Here is a 16,486-nt window from a genome sequence, read left to right as displayed (position 1 = left end):
AATAATGAAAATACAGAATTTATTGATTTATCAGCTTATGTACTTAATGAACCTTTTACCGTAGAAGAAGTTGAACGATCATTGTCCAAATTGATAAACAACAAAAGTCGTGGTGTTGATGGTATTCCCGCGGAATTTTATAAGTATACTTCGAGCGAAATAACACCGTATCTTTGTGAATTGTTTAACAAAATTCTCGATTCAAGTAATTTTCCAGAATCGTGGGGAACCAGCATTATATGCCCTATCTTTAAATCGGGAACAACTAATGACCCTGGAAATTACGGGGGCATTTCCGTTTCTAATACTATGTACAAGGTATTTTCTGATATAATTAATACACGTTTATACTCTTGGGCCGAGAACAATAATAAAATCGACGAATCGCTAGCTGGCTTCCGACATGGGTACTCCACGGTTGATAGTACCTATCTAAAAAGAATGGCAGATTCTATTGTCTTTACGTTAATTTTAAGAAAGCTTTTGACTCTATCAACCATTTTAAATTGTTTACATGTCTTGAAAGGAAAGGCTTACATGGGCAATTTATTAATGTTCTAAAAGCTATATATGCAAACTTAAAATCATGTGTAAAATTGCAAAGGAAATTTATATGCTCAAACGATAATAACACACAATCAGTTGAGCACGCTGTTACCAATTGGTTCTCTTGTAACATCGGCACCAGACAAGGAGACAAAACAAGTTCGACAATATTTACCCTCTTTATTGACGAGTTATCTTCCTTTCTGCGTTAAAACTGTGGATCGGGTATTTTTGTTACAAATTTAATTCCCGACATTATTTGTTTAATGTTCGCTGATGATATCGCAAATGGCGCGGAAACAAAACAAAAATTACAAGAGCAAATCAATTTAATAGAGATTTTCTGTCAAAACTCAGGGATGGAAGTTAATCTAAATAAAACTGAGATAACTGTAATTCGTAACGGTGGAGTATTTAAAGACACCGAACGTTGGTATTTTCGAGGTAAAGAAATAAACACAACGCCAGTATACAAGTATATGGGTCTAATTTTTATACCTTTATTATCATGGATACTGGCACTTGATAAGCTAGCTGCCCAAGCACAAAAGGCTATATTTTCAATAAATAACTTTCAAAAACCATTTGGCTACTTCCAACCTTTCGAAATGTTAAAAATCTTTGATTCCATGATCAAACCTATTCTTTGTTATGGATCTCAAGTATGGGGATATGAATACGTACAAGCAATCGAAACAGTTCACACCACTTTTTCTAAAAAATTCCTTAAGCTAAATAAAAACACAAATAATTGTATTGTATTGGGAGAATGTGGTAGACATCCATTGTGTGTAAATTATTTTACTAACTGCATTAGTTATTGGTGTAACCTTCTACGAATGCCCACGCATCGTTCTCCGAGAAATTGTTATTTATTGTTAAAATCACTAGATGACGCTGGGCGAATCTGCTGGGCATCGGAAATAAGAAATTTATTGTTTACATACGGATTTGGTTATGCTTGGATAAGTCAAGACGTTGGTGATAAAAACATATTTATATCATCATTTAAACAACGCGTTATCGATTGCTGCACGCAAAAATGGCATGACGACGTTTCAAACTCGAGTCGTTGTCACCATTATAAACATTACAAAAGCCTACTTAACACAGAAAAATACTTATCAATTGACTTTACACAAAAATATAAAATTGCTCTTTCGAAATTCCGAGCCTCAAACCACAGATCACAAATCGAACTGGGGAGACACACTAATAAACAAAAAGAGAACAGAATATGTACTACTTGTTCTGTAAACGAAGTTCAGTATCTGGATTGTGAATACCATGCTTTCTTCAAGTGTCACAAATAAAACGAAATACGATTAAATCATCTTTATAGCTGGTATTCTTCAGGCGATTCACTGCTAGATGTTTATACCTTAATGAGCTCAAATGATGAAGCTGTTTTAAAAAAGTTATGTATGTATGTATATCACCTACTGAAAAATATCAATAACTAATCAAATACTTTTAATATATTAACACCGTATATATTCTGTTTGTGCTGTTGTTGTTGTTGTTGTTGTTTTTTTATGTGTGTGCTTGAATTTAGAAAATGTCTTATCACAACAATGTTAACATCTTAAAATATGAATAACTTAACCACGTGCTTTATACAATTACACAATCCATATATATATTTATAAACATGTTCTAGACGCAACTCTGTTAGGATTTTATAGCCAATTATAATGTATCACTATGTATTTTGGGCCAGAGGCCTTTGTTTACAAAATAAAATTGACTTGACTTTGACTAACGATGTTATGAAGTGTTTGTAAAACAATATTCAAGAAGTTGTTGACTTATTCATAGAGGTTAAAACTTAAAACATATGTCTCAATTAACACCATTTTTAAAATACAATATCTTATTTAATAGAAAATTTAATAATAAAGCATGATTTGCAATACATGTAATTAAACTTCTTCATATACATTCCTTTATGAAGATACTTATATGCGCATTTGAAAAGTGGAACTTATTATGAACAATCCTGAGGCATTTAGGTTTGTGGCGTCCTGGAGAACGATGTCTCCTCACTCAAATAGTTTAGTGAGATAACGTTGGTTGGAAAATATATTGGCCTGGTAAGAAAACCTGGAAGGCCCCTTGAAGCACTTCTGAATATCAACAGGCCCTAGATTAACAAGTGGTCATATTAACCTTGTCTGTTAAGACTTACTCAAAAGTTTAAATCAGAAAATTATGAAACTTAATGATAATGTTTATAGTGAAATAAACAGCATGTTCGCCTGTAGGACTTCAGACCCTTTAATTTTCCAAACTTTGCCAAATTAGCATTGTCTGCTCTCTAACTCAAGATAAATATGATCAGGTGTATTTTTACCATAAGTTGGTGCTCTTGTTTAGCATATTATTGTGTCGAGTAATTTTTTAAACTGCATAGCTTCTATTCATATATATTTATTTTTAGCCATGGATTATAGAGGAATCCATTTGAGTTTTAAAGTTAATTTAATTCAAATTTATTCTAGTTGAGAAATTAAATAATCACTTACATATAAGAATGATTTTAACAATTTTGGCATGTAGGTAAGTAAAAAAAGTGGCCAGAAAAATGTTAAATGCAATATTTCATTAGTGTTTTATCAATTTAATTTATCTCCAAAATCCTTGGTAAAATACAGTATTGAACAAATTTATTACATAGTTTTGCCACGTGAGTTTCATGACGGGCGAAGCTGTTACAACTCTTCTCGTCAAATAGTCGTTTTCAATTGAAACTCGCTTAATAAAATACGTTCTAATACTGAACTTAACAAATATTATATTTGTGTACGAGTAACTCCGGTGGACACGTACGAGTATATGATGTATGTTTTTTTTATAGATACGGACGAGTGTTTCCTGCGAATCCACGACTGCGCGCAGACTTGCACGAACGTGGTGACTTCATTCACGTGCAGTTGTGATGCAGGCTACGAGGCACGTGACGCGGGTCGCACTTGCATAGGTAAATACGAGAACGGAACGTATTAATACACGTTTTAGAATCTTGTTTTCAAATGCACGAATTATAAATGTGCAAGTATGTGTATTTCTCTCTTTGTGCGTCATGTGATTTCCAAAAGCAATCGTTTTAAGCAAGTAAGAGAATCTGCAAATAAGCTCCATTATTTAATACCGTGTTTTAAGTCCTTAAAATTTTCTCACCAATTAAGAACGTTTTTTCCAGGCTTATTCCAATAAAAGTCATTATGTGTACACTTGTGTAAATGTCATTCAAGAAGTGTTAATTTATCGGTAGTTTTTTTATAATTATTAATTTGGTTAACTAAAACATGTTAATTGTACGCACCAAAATCAAGTGATAGGACTGTTTTTTTAAATATGACTTAATAATATGCACTTATTCTCAGCCCCGACTCCACCCCCCCCCCCCTAAAAAAATCATCATTAATTAAAAAAAAAAACGAACAAACAACAGCAACACACACAACTACTACAAACAAACATACACATATGTCAGAAAAACAATAAAAAACGCAGTACTTTTATTTTAAATGGCTATTTTTTATTAAGATGTGAACGAATGCCTATCTAATACGGACGACTGCGCGCACGTGTGTATGAACACCAACGGCAGCTTTCGTTGCTCCTGTAGAACCGGATATGGTCTTGCAATCGACGGGAAAAGTTGTGACGGTGAGTGCAACAAAGAAAACCGTTTTTTTATTGTCCGTAATTAAAATAAGAAACAGTACATGCGCGCGTATCATTTATAGAAACTTATTTTGCCGTGGTTGAAAACCATCATTCGTTTATTACTTCTTGTGCAAATGACTTTTTCAAAGGAATTCTAGGAGCCCATCACACAGTTTTTGGGGCTATTTTGTCGCCGTAAATTTTTATTTGTTGTGACTTCGTGCGTTATACATGTATTTCCAGTATTTCAAATTTATAAACAAATGTCACTCGACCTTCAAACACATGCAACGGTACACGAAAAACGATAAAACGTTGTCGGCCTTTTCTTTTTCAAATTTTTGATATTTTAAAAGTGCACAAACAAATCGCTTAATTAAACCAAAAAAACAACAACTGATATTACATACCACTACATTTCACAATTCGTATATACGATATTTGGATAATTATGAGGTAATACACAATATATTTTTCTCGCTTTGGTTAAACGGGGTTTAATACGTCTGTGTAAAGTTTCTTCCCAGATTAGCCTATGCAGTCCGCATATGCTAATCAGGGACGGCACTTTCCGCCTTAATTGGATTTTCGTTAAGAAGAAAAATCCTTTAAATGAAGAATTCTATAAAAGCAGAAAGTGGTGTCCCTGATTAGCCTATGCAGTCCGCAGAGGATAATCTGGGATGACACTTGACGCACATGCATTAACCCAATTTCTTAGACCGCGACTCATAATATCTACAGATGTTGACGAATGCGCCAGACAGACGCACGGCTGCCAACAGCAGTGCTCGAACACCGTCGGTAGCTTCGTCTGCTCGTGCCGCACAGGCTTCCGACTCCAGGCCGACAATAAAACATGCGCAGGTAGTCCAATAACTTGTGATCCGGGAATATTTCTTACCCACTCAAAAATCTGCTTAATATATTCTGATTCACCTAAAAACATGTGAACTTCTAATATCTTACCAGTTTTGTGTGATATATAACACGGAATACCTGGAAATCATACAATTCCTTGAGCTGTGTTTGAGAAGATTATACTTGCCTAAAGTGTGTTTTTTTTTGTTGTTGTTGTCAAACAACCTTATTCATAAACGTTTTAATGACGTTACGGTATATAAGTACAGTTGTATTCTAATAGCGTCGGTAAGGATAATCTTCTGTGCAAGTTTTATATGTGAGCAAGCATTATCTTCCCTGCAAGCAAAGTCTCTTCGGCCATCATCATCTTCCGAGCAACCATTACTTGTTCAGCCTATTATATCTTCTGAGCCAGCATTGTCTCTCGACGTTTCATTATATGTTTAGTCAATATTATCATCTGAGCCAGCATTATTTCCTGAGGCACCATTAAATGTAAAGCCAATATCATCTGAGTCAGCATTGTTTCCTGAGGCACCATTAAATGTTTAGCAAATATTATCTTCTGAGTCAGCATTGTTTCCTGAGACGCCATTAAATCATCAGCCAATACTATCTTCTGAGCCAGCATTGTTTCCTGAGGCACCGTTACATGTTTAGCCAATATTATCATCTGAGCCAGCATTGTTTACGGAGGCACCATTAAATGTTTAGCCAATAGTATCTTCTGATTCAGCATTGTTTCTTGAGGCACCATTAAATCATCAGCCAATATTATCTTCTGAGCCAGCATTGTTTCCTGCGGCACCGTTACATGTTTAGCCAATATTATCATCTGAGCCAGCATTGTTTACGGAGGCACCATTAAATGCTCAGCCAATACTATCTTCTGAGCCAGCATTGTCTCCTGATGCAACATTAAATGTTAAGCCAATACTATCTTTTGAGTCAGCATTGTCTCCCGAGGCACAATTGACCAGTCGCCAAATTATCGATCGCTCCGCCCAAATAGTAACGTGGTCTAGTGATTAGAAAACTCCGACAAGCAGATCAAAATGATAGCGGATTAGGCGAGTAAAATACTATATTTGTAACGATGTATCATGCTATTTTCTGCAATATAAATTGTTAAAGCCACACACTAAACTGAACTACTTTGTAAAACTTGTATACAATCATAAATGCTTTAGAGGGAAATGGCGTAATCAAAATAAATGAGGAAACGGCAGACTGACTATCAGAAACGTTTCATATACATATTATAGGGATTTGAATAAAAATCTGTTGTAAGAATGAGCATTTATTTCATATTGATTTTGAACTAGTATTAAACGGCCTTACAGTTAATCTGGCGGCTATTCATATATAATTATTAATTTGAAAATAATTTTATTAAATGCAAATGACACATCTATATCATTATGAGTTTTTTGTTTATTAAAAATCTTTAGATCTTTGTTTTATTGTGTTATTTTTAAAAATGCACCGATTCTTTTTATTTAGATATAAATTAAATTTTGATTGTAACCATAATTTAATATAGGTCTAATTTCGTGTTTTCATTAACAAATAGTCTGATATGCATGTTATTTCATATATTTTTTAAGTGAACCAGTTACATTTCACTATCGAAAAATGAAATGTTGGTATTACGGTTCTGTTCACGAACATTCAAATGGAATATATTAAACATAATTAATATTCATTTATTTATTTATAACAAGATGGACCTTATATGTTCATTGCAATGTTCACATTTCTCCCCGTATCAATATATGTTGTATTAGAAATGTTGTTGTTGTTGTATTATAAGACGTACATTTTACACTCGAAGTCGCTAAGGCTGGCTAAGCCGCGTTGAAATCACCTTTTTGTTGTTTTTACTTTAGTTAAAACAATATTTAAGTTTACAATTTATGATGATTTCCCTTGTTTATGATCAACAGAAAATAAATATATAATTGGAAATGATTCAAGTAATTAAATAGTTTTCTTTTCGTGTGTACAGTACCTGACAATGCCTTAATGTTCCTTCATTCTGAGATCCGCGCAACATACTGTCATTTATTGATTATCGACAAATAAGCTGAGATTATTAATAAGCACGTGTGGCAATTATTATGTTGCCCAAACTGCTTAATACTATTATGCATCAAACGGTTAAACACGTTTTATAGAACACGCAACTGTTGTGGTCAAACTATTTATTGTGTTTGTTTTCTCATTACTCGTTCAAATGTTCAAGAAATAAAGGTAATATAATGACCTTTTATAAAGTATGTTTAGCACCTACAATTTTGAATAATGATCAAACAGCAATTATCAGGCATTTGATATAAAATCTGTGTAAACTCTTAACAAATAAGTCCAATCCATATGTACGGCAAGCTTTGTTTGTCGGACAAAATGGCGGCCAGATAAGCGTTACTGAGGGGTGTGTAAAAATCGATATCTGATTGGCTGATCGGAAAATTTGATTGACAGGTGGCGACTGGTTAATTAAATGTTTAGCCAATATTATCGTCTGAGCCAGCATTGTTTCCAGAGGCACCATTAAATGTTCAGCCAAAAGTATCTTCTGAGCAAGCATTGTCTCCCGAGGCACAATTAAATGTTCAGCAAATATTATCTTCTGAGTCAGCATTGTTTCCTGAGACGCCATTAAATCATCAGCCAATACTATCTTCTGAGCCAGCATTGTTTCCTGAGGCACCGTTACATGTTTAGCCAATATTATCATCTGAGCCAGCATTGTTTACGGAGGCACCATTAAATGTTCAGCCAATATTATCTTTTGAGTCAGCATTGTCTCCTGAGGCACCATTATATGTTCAGCCAATATTATCTTCTGAGCCATCATTGTTTCCTGAGGAACCATTTAATGTTAAGTCAATATTATCTTCTGAGCCAGCATTGTTTCCTGAAGAACCATTACATGTTCAGCCAATATTATCTTCTGAGTCAGCATTGTCTCCTGATGCACCCTTAAATGTTCAGCCAATATTATCTTCTGAGCCAGCATTGTTTCTTGAGGAACCAGTAAATGTTCAGTCAATATTATCTTATGAGTCAGCATTGTCTCCTGAGGAACCATAAAATATCCATCCAATATTATCTTCTGAGCCAGCATTGTTTACTGAGTCACCATTAAATGTTCGGCCAATATTATCTTCTGAGTCAACATTGTCTCCTGATGCCCAATTAAATGTTCAGCTAAAATTATCTTTCGAGCCAGCATTGTTTTCTTAGCCACCATAAAGTTCACACTTAACAGTATCTTCTGAGCCAACTATTGTGAGCCATCGTTGTCTTCTGTACCAGCTTTATATTCCTAGTCAGCATTGCCTTCTGATCCAGCATTATCGTTTGAGACAGCAGCATGTTCTCCGAAAACATTATCGTTTCAGTTAAAATTATCTTTAATGTATGCACAATGAGATATTGCTGATGCAAAAGACAATCTTCTGCCTCGGCAATATCTAACTAAACAATATTAGTTTATGAATCAATATTTTTTTGTCTGTGCAAACAAGGTTTTTTGAATCAGCTTTGTTAGGGTAAACCGTGACATCGGTGTTTTCTCGTTCGTTGCAGATATTGACGAGTGCATGACAGGCATGAGCGGCTGTGCGCACAAGTGTTCTAACCAACCTGGCGGGTATCAATGCTCCTGTTTAACCGGATTTCAGCTACAAGCAGACGAACATAGCTGCTTAGGTTCGAAACCTACGTTCGTTATTGACTTATTTATTTATTTAGAGGTTTTAGTCATCACCTTTGTTGTTCGCCTGGTTTTGGGGTTTAATAGATAGATGTTCAACCGTGTAATACTTGTATCAGTATCAGCATACCGTTTATCAAAAAGAATTATACGTATTTTATTGTAAATGAGAATATTAAATATATCACACACGTACGATCACTCTTATTCGAAAACTTGAACACAATTTACAGTTTAGCTGTAACACATTCATTTCCAAGGGAAAAATCATTTTAATTTATTTTAAGTTGTACCAAAAAGTTCAAGTCAGTTCGCTCTTAACTACGATAAGCCTAATAAAATAGTTCGCCATTTATGTCAGAGGTTTCAGTTCTCCCACTAAATATTTATTCACAAACGGAAACATAATGTGAATATCGTGTACAATTGAATATTTTTGAACGGGGCGTATATAGAAAACACCATTAAATAATTTTTGAATTATACGAGTAGTATAATCAACTATTTTCTGCGTTCTCATCACGTGGTATTTTGCGCAGCACAGTTCAATCTAAGGCTATTGATAGATAAGGGGAAGTAAAACTACTGCAGATCAATAAGAGATATGCAGCACTATCACGCGTCTGTTGCGCAACCTCGTTCAATTGTGCTTGCTAGTACAGCGGGGTAAAATCTGATATGTCTGGGAAACGTTCTTGTATTCTCAATTGCACCGGTGATAACAAGGCAATAGTAAATTTAAAGTTTGTTTATATTCACAGTTCTCAATTTATAAAAAGTTGAACATGAGTTCACAAATAACTACAGGTATACTACAGACAACGACACAAATACTTTTTAATCGCTAAAACCGAATTAAAAAACACACACTAAGTGTAACAAAAAAAAATACTTCAATAAGATATTCAGCGTAAATGCTGACTTTTAAATAAAATTAGAAAATTTACTTTTTTAAATTATAAACTTTAGAACAAAAGTTTAACAATTGTTTTTTTTTTAATTTCACAATTTTGCATATTCACAGCATGAGTGAGTTTCTTTCTTCTCCATCGAAATATATCGTTATTTATATTTGAATAAAAACATGCAGTATTATTACTTGACCATCGAAACATATCGTATATTAATATTTGCTTAACACGCAGTTTTCTGTCTACAACATCGAAATATATCGTATATTATTTGATAAACACGCAATTTTCTTTCTTCACGATCAAAATAAATCTTATATTATTATTTGATTAACACGCAGCATTTTTATAGCCGCGTCATGCGAAAATGGGCCCTATGGCGTTACGGCCAGCGCAGCCTAAGCCTAGCCTGCGCATTTGCGCAGTCTGCTCAGAGGCTATGCTGACCGCTATAAAATCACTCAAGGTTTTATGGTCTCATAATGTATCTCCTGACCAGACTGCAAGATGCGCAGGCTGGGTGGGCCAATGCTATGATGGGCGCATATGGCATAGGACCACTTTTAGCATATAGCGTATTGTAAATGGCACATGTTAAGGGTGCAGAATCAACGGGGTTTTCAGGGGTTTACACACGGGCTGGACAAAACGTATTGACACCGTTAAGAACTTAATTTTTGCAGGTATCTCAAGTTATTTAAATACATTTGAAAAATCTATAGTGCATAAAAGACATTTTTCTTGCAGTTTGTGCCAATATCTTAAGGTATAACAATAAATCTTTCAATACGTCTGAAATCGGTGAAAAAATTTCACGTTGCGTGACAAATAACCGTGTACAAATAATGCAGTAAAAATAGAATTTTTGAACAAGTACACATGCTTATTAAATAAAGTAATTCTGATTTATTTCACATTGCCATAAGCAGCATAAAAATTTGTCTTTTATGCACTAGTTGAAAGTCTTAAGAAAATTTGTTTTAAAAAGTTATTTGAAATAAAACACCACTTACCGTCTAGTATAAATTCCTTAAAGTTAAAAGGTGGAACCCCAAAAAGTCTCGCGATCCCGCACCCTGATTTTTTGCACAATGTTCCTCGATATAAAATTGAATTCAAAATAGTAAATACAGAAAACTGGTAAAGTAGGGTATCATTTTCAGGCGTTCAGGAACGATTTCAAGACTTGCTGACCGAATACGGCAAGCTTTTGTGGTTAAATAATGAAACGATTTACTTCTCATCGTGATCCTATACTATTTTGGTAGTGTTTGTTTTCTCATCTTGAAAGCAAAACTGTGTTTATCGATAGTCACCCTCTTTGCTTAGGAAAAAAAAATCTTAGAAAACTCCCTGGAATAACATTTTCATAAATGTTCTGTTCAGATCCAACTGTTTAAGGGATTTCTCACTAATTTTTACAGGTTTTTGTTGTTGCTTTTTTAACACATAATACGTTGTGGTACTTCACCACTGAGGCATTATATACTTGAATAAAAATAATGAAAGTCTTCATATTAACACCCGACAAAAATGGAGGGATATAGAATTGGCTTTGTCGGTCTGTCAGTCCGTCCGTCTGTCTGTCACAAATTTTTCATGGAAATATCTTAGAAACTATATAAGATATCAACATGAAACTTCATCGGTATAAAGATATCACTGAGAAGAAGTTCCATGCACAAGAACCATAACCCTACACTTTTTTATATGAGAGTTAATGCCTTTTTCTGTTTTTTTGTCTGATGTAAATGTTCATGGCTATATCTCAGAATTTCCACAAAAAATGTTAACACTAAATTTCATGGGTGTATTGATATCAACGAGGAGAATTGCCAAGCACAAGAACCATAACCCTATACTTTCTCAAATAAGAGTTATCGCTATTTGTTTTTTATATGATTTAACTTTTCAGGGCTTTATTTCAGATACCTTAGAAGATTTCAACATTAAATTTCATCGTTGTATTGATATCAATGAGGATAATTTCCTTGCACAAGAACTATAACCCTACACTTTCTTAAACAAGAGTTATTGCACTTTGTTTTTTTGTATGATGTAATGTTCAGGGCCTAGATGTCTCAGATATGCTTAACGATTTCAACATGAAACTTCATGGATGTATAGATATCAATGAGAAGAATTGCAATGTATATAAACAATTACCTTAATTATGTTCTCTAAGATTGTAGTGTTTATAAACGGATTTGCACCCATCCGCAACCAAAAATTATTTTGTTGGGGATGTCAATTAAAAGAATTTTCCTGTTAAAATATCAAATAATGTTAAGAAGTTTAAAGTGTATTGCTTATCTTAATATTCTAACACAAATGTTTGACAAAATGTATGTTCATGGAAATTATATATAAACACTTTACTCTGTTTGTCATTTTAAGTCATGTATTGTAACTTAAGTTTGTAGAACTAAGATATTAGTTATAAAATATAGGAAGTTTTCTATCACAAATAATTAAATACACAAGTAATATTGTGTTTGGTTGTTTGGTTGACCTTCTTTTGTTACAAAACCTTTAAGCTTTCTGAAGTTAATTATCCCCACGCTTTTTGAAAAAAAGGTGGGGATATTGTGGTTATCTCCGCCGTCCGTCCGTCCGTCCGTCTGTCTGTCTGTCTGTCTGTCTGTCCGTCCTGGCCACTATCTCCTCCTACACTAAAAGCACTAGAACCTTGAAACTTACACACATGGTAGCTATGAGCATATGTGCGACCCTGCACTATTTGGAATTTTGATCTGACCCCTGGGTCAAAAGTTATAGCGGTTGGGGTGGGGCCGCGTCAGAAATTATCACTCATTTTTTTAAGTTATTTTACATTTACTTCTTTATTTCTACACCGATTCACTTCAAATTGATACTGGACCTCTCTTATGAGGTCAATCTCAACCATGCATGGCTCCATTCCCAACCCTGGGGCGCCCCGCCCACATAGGCCACACCCACCAAAAATTTCCATTTACTATAATTTTTTCATTTCTACACGGATTCACTTCAAATTGATACTGAACTTTTGTTATGACATTAGGGTCAATCTCAACTATGCATGGCCCCAATCCCAACCCTGGGGCGCCCGCCCACATAGGCCACACCCACCAAAAAATTCCATTTACTATAATTTTTTCATTTCTACACGGATTCACTTCAAATTGATACTGAACTTCTCTTATGACATTAGGGTCAATCTCAACTATGCATGGCCCCATAACCAACCCTGCGGCCCCGCCCACATAGACCACACCCACCCAAAATTGCCTTTACTATAATTTCTTCATTTCTACACCGATTCACTTCAAATTGGTATTGAACTTCTCTTATGACAATACAGTCAATCTCAACTATGCATGGCCCCATTACCAACCCTGGGGCGCCCCGCCCACATAGACCACACCCACCCAAAATTGCCTTTTACTATAATTTCTTCATTTCTACACCGATTCACTTCAAATTGATACTGAACCTCTCTTATGACAATACGGTCAATCTCAACTATGCATGGCCCCATTACCAACCCTGGGGCCCCGCCCACATAGACCACACCCGCCAAAAATTGCCACTTACTATAATTTCTTCATTTCTACACCGATTCACTTCAAATTGATACTGAACTTCTCTTATGACAATACGGTCAATCTCAACTATGCATGGCACAATTACCAACCCTGGGGCGCCCTGCCCACATATGTCACACCCACCCAAAATTGCCTTTTACTATAACTTCTTCATTTCTACACCAATTCACTTCTAATTGATGATGAACTTCTCTTATGACAATACGGTCAATCTCAGCTATGCATGGCCCCATTACCAACCCTGGGGCACACCTAGGTCAAACATTCGGCGTGGGGATACGCGTCGGCCTCTGCCGCGCCATTTCTAGTTTTCATTTGTGTCCATGTTGAATTCACTGGTATGTATTAAACATATTATGGTGTTTGATCAATTTAAAGTTATGCAACATTATGAGCCTTTACAACATACTTTTAGTGTGGTAAGGTGAATCACAACATCTTTGTATGAAACAAGTTTTGTTTTATAATTGAACAAAGAAATAAACCTCAAGAAAAGTAATTTCTTTAATTCAAACTTTGTGGTTTCATTTGTAACAATTCAATTCACACACTGGCGTAGGAAAATGAAAAGCTTCATATTTGTCAAAAAAACTTAAAATGCTTTGAAAATCAAAATCATTTGTATAGAATGAGTAATAAAAAAAGGCAAGTACAAATGTTATGACATCAGTCACTTAAATGAATTTATCAAACATCGCTTATTATTTTCCGTTATATTTTGGAAGAAATGCAAAGCAAATTGACTGTTCTCTGTTTTGACGTCTTATTTTAAGTTTACATAGATAACGATGTTATGAAGTGTTTGTAAAACAATCTTCAAGAAGTTGTTGACTTATTCATAGAAGTGAAAACTTAAAACCTGTAAGCCTAAAACGTATGTCTCAATTAACACCATTTTTAAAGTACAATATCTTTTTTAATAGAAAATTTAATAATAAAGTATGATTTGCAATACATGTAATTAAACTTCTTCATATACATTCTTTTATGAAGATACTTATATGCGCATTTGAACAGTGGAACTTATTATGAAAAAACCTGAGACATTTAGATTTGTGGCGTCCAGGAGAACGATGTCCCCTCACTCAAATAGTTAAGTGACATAACGTTGGTTGGAATATACATTGGCCTGGTACGAAAATCTGGAAGGTCTCTTAAAGCACTTCTGAATATCAACAAGCCCTTGATTAACAAGTGGTCATATTAACATTATCTGTTGTAAGATAAAATCAAAAGTTTAAATCAGAAAATTATAAAACTTCATGATTATGTTTAAAGTGAAATAAACAGCATGTTTGTCTGAAGGACCTTAGGCCCTTTAAGTTTTCAAAATTTGCCAAATTAGCCTTGTCGGCTCTCTAACTCAAGATAAATAGAATCAAGGGTGGTAGTCCAGAAACATCTTAAGTCATTTTTTAAATAATTTCACTTAAGTTCAAAATTACAATGTTTTGTATTTCTTTACTAGATAAGGAATCACATGTTTCTTTTGGTATTCCTAAAATAACATTGACATAATGATGTTATTTTGATGCAATTCTTGATGCCAAACTATTGCAATAGAAAATGAAACACTTTAGAAAATGTCCCAAATTAAGGATAAGAATAAAATTTAACTGAAGAGGCTTCTGGAACATAGTTGGCCTAAAATATCCTGAAATCTTGCATCTGATGGCATTTCTCAAGCATGACTTCCTTTTATGTTATAATGATTGCAAATACATTAAAAAAATGGAAGGGATGTCACCCTCTGGGATGCTTGACGACCATGTAATTAGGTCAAAAGTTTAATGAGTGCATTTTGCTTTAAAAATTAAGGTTACATTGCCAAAATTGTGAAATATCATATACTATTACTGATTGTACTCCTAAACTGACTTATATTTGATACTTGAAGGGTATCTCATTTTTTAACTGATTTTGGCTTTTCAAAAGTAGGTCAAAGGTTATCAAGTGCACTTTTATAACCCGTATAGAACGTGAATTGCAGTGAATGTTGAAACCAACCAAAGATCCATGTATTATTATATTTAAAAGTAACTTTTAATGAGAGATGGATACTTTGATGATGAAAAGAGTATTTATCTGTTGTATTTTAAGTGAATGTTCCTAAGTTTGTAAATTACGTTACCTAAATCAAAAGAAAACAATGTTCATTTTTAGACTTTTAATACTTATTGCGTTTTATAATAGAACACCATTTTATAATAAGAACCAAACTTATTTCTGCATGATCCTATCAATACAATTACAAGACTTTAAACAATGAAAGTATAGTTACAAGTAAACATGTGTGATCTACGTTACAGTCTAAATATATATATATTGTTTTATATGCATATTATGCTAAATACTATTTTAAATAATATATTTCAGCTCAAATAGTATACTTTAATGTAGTTCTTAATAGTGTACGTTCTATAATGTCATATTAATGCAAGATAAGTTATTTTTACTTCACTAAATAAGAATTAATTGTAATAGATAAGAATAATGTAAAACATAAATTATTTTACCAAAAACAGTGATCTATTTAGTAATATATTTCAAAATCTTGAATCTTGAAATAAAATAAATCAGGGTTTAAACAGCCATTCGCTTCGCATGCGCATTCAAACAAGCATCCTTTGTCAGCTCAATATAGCACTTACATCGTGCTGTACTACACTTGGTTTGACAGCCACGTGATACTAAATGGACACATGCTGCAGGGACCTTTGGTTTCCTCATCCATACCGGTTTCAATGAATTTTCTTCAAGTTTTCATGCGCCAGTATCAAGTGGATCATCAGGCTGAAAATCATTATCTTTGGCATTTAGCCATATCTTTGCCTGATAATTTTCCCTTTTAATGTGAAGTTCAAGCGCATCATTTGTAGGGGGTAACAAATCCAAACTCTTCCTGGCTTTCAAAAATAACCGATACCTCCATGTGTCAATGTTTGGTGGGTGGTCCTGACAGCAGCCATACAGCACACACTTAAATTTGGTAACTGCTAGAGCATCACCATCTCTACCAACACCCTCCAATGTATCAGGTTGTGCGATATACTTCACCCAGGCGGTTTTCTTACTGAATTCCATTTAGAGCAGACGTGGTGTCGCATCCTGTCAATGCGTGAAACCCCAAAATGTTCCTTCTGACATTGAATCAACATCACCTGGAAATCCACCTCCTACAACTA

At 34.3% G+C, this 16,486-nt stretch overlaps 1 protein-coding gene across 1 annotated transcript in view; it reads left to right on the top strand.

Annotated features, from left to right (window-relative positions):
• The window catches only part of LOC127882459 (uncharacterized), a 152,474-nt gene that overhangs the window by 78,280 nt on the left and 57,708 nt on the right, over window positions 1-16,486 (top strand). The window contains exons 34-37 of the mRNA XM_052431098.1: window positions 3,404-3,526; window positions 4,096-4,218; window positions 4,963-5,085; window positions 8,677-8,799. Of these exons, the coding sequence (XP_052287058.1) occupies window positions 3,404-3,526; window positions 4,096-4,218; window positions 4,963-5,085; window positions 8,677-8,799 (492 nt within the window). The remainder of the gene's footprint in view (window positions 1-3,403; window positions 3,527-4,095; window positions 4,219-4,962; window positions 5,086-8,676; window positions 8,800-16,486) is intronic.

This window comes from Dreissena polymorpha, chromosome 5, assembly GCF_020536995.1.
Source record: "Dreissena polymorpha isolate Duluth1 chromosome 5, UMN_Dpol_1.0, whole genome shotgun sequence".
Taxonomy (NCBI): domain Eukaryota; kingdom Metazoa; phylum Mollusca; class Bivalvia; order Myida; family Dreissenidae; genus Dreissena; species Dreissena polymorpha.
The sequence above is the reverse complement of the archived record's forward strand: the minus strand, read 5'-3'. Positions and strand labels throughout refer to the sequence as shown.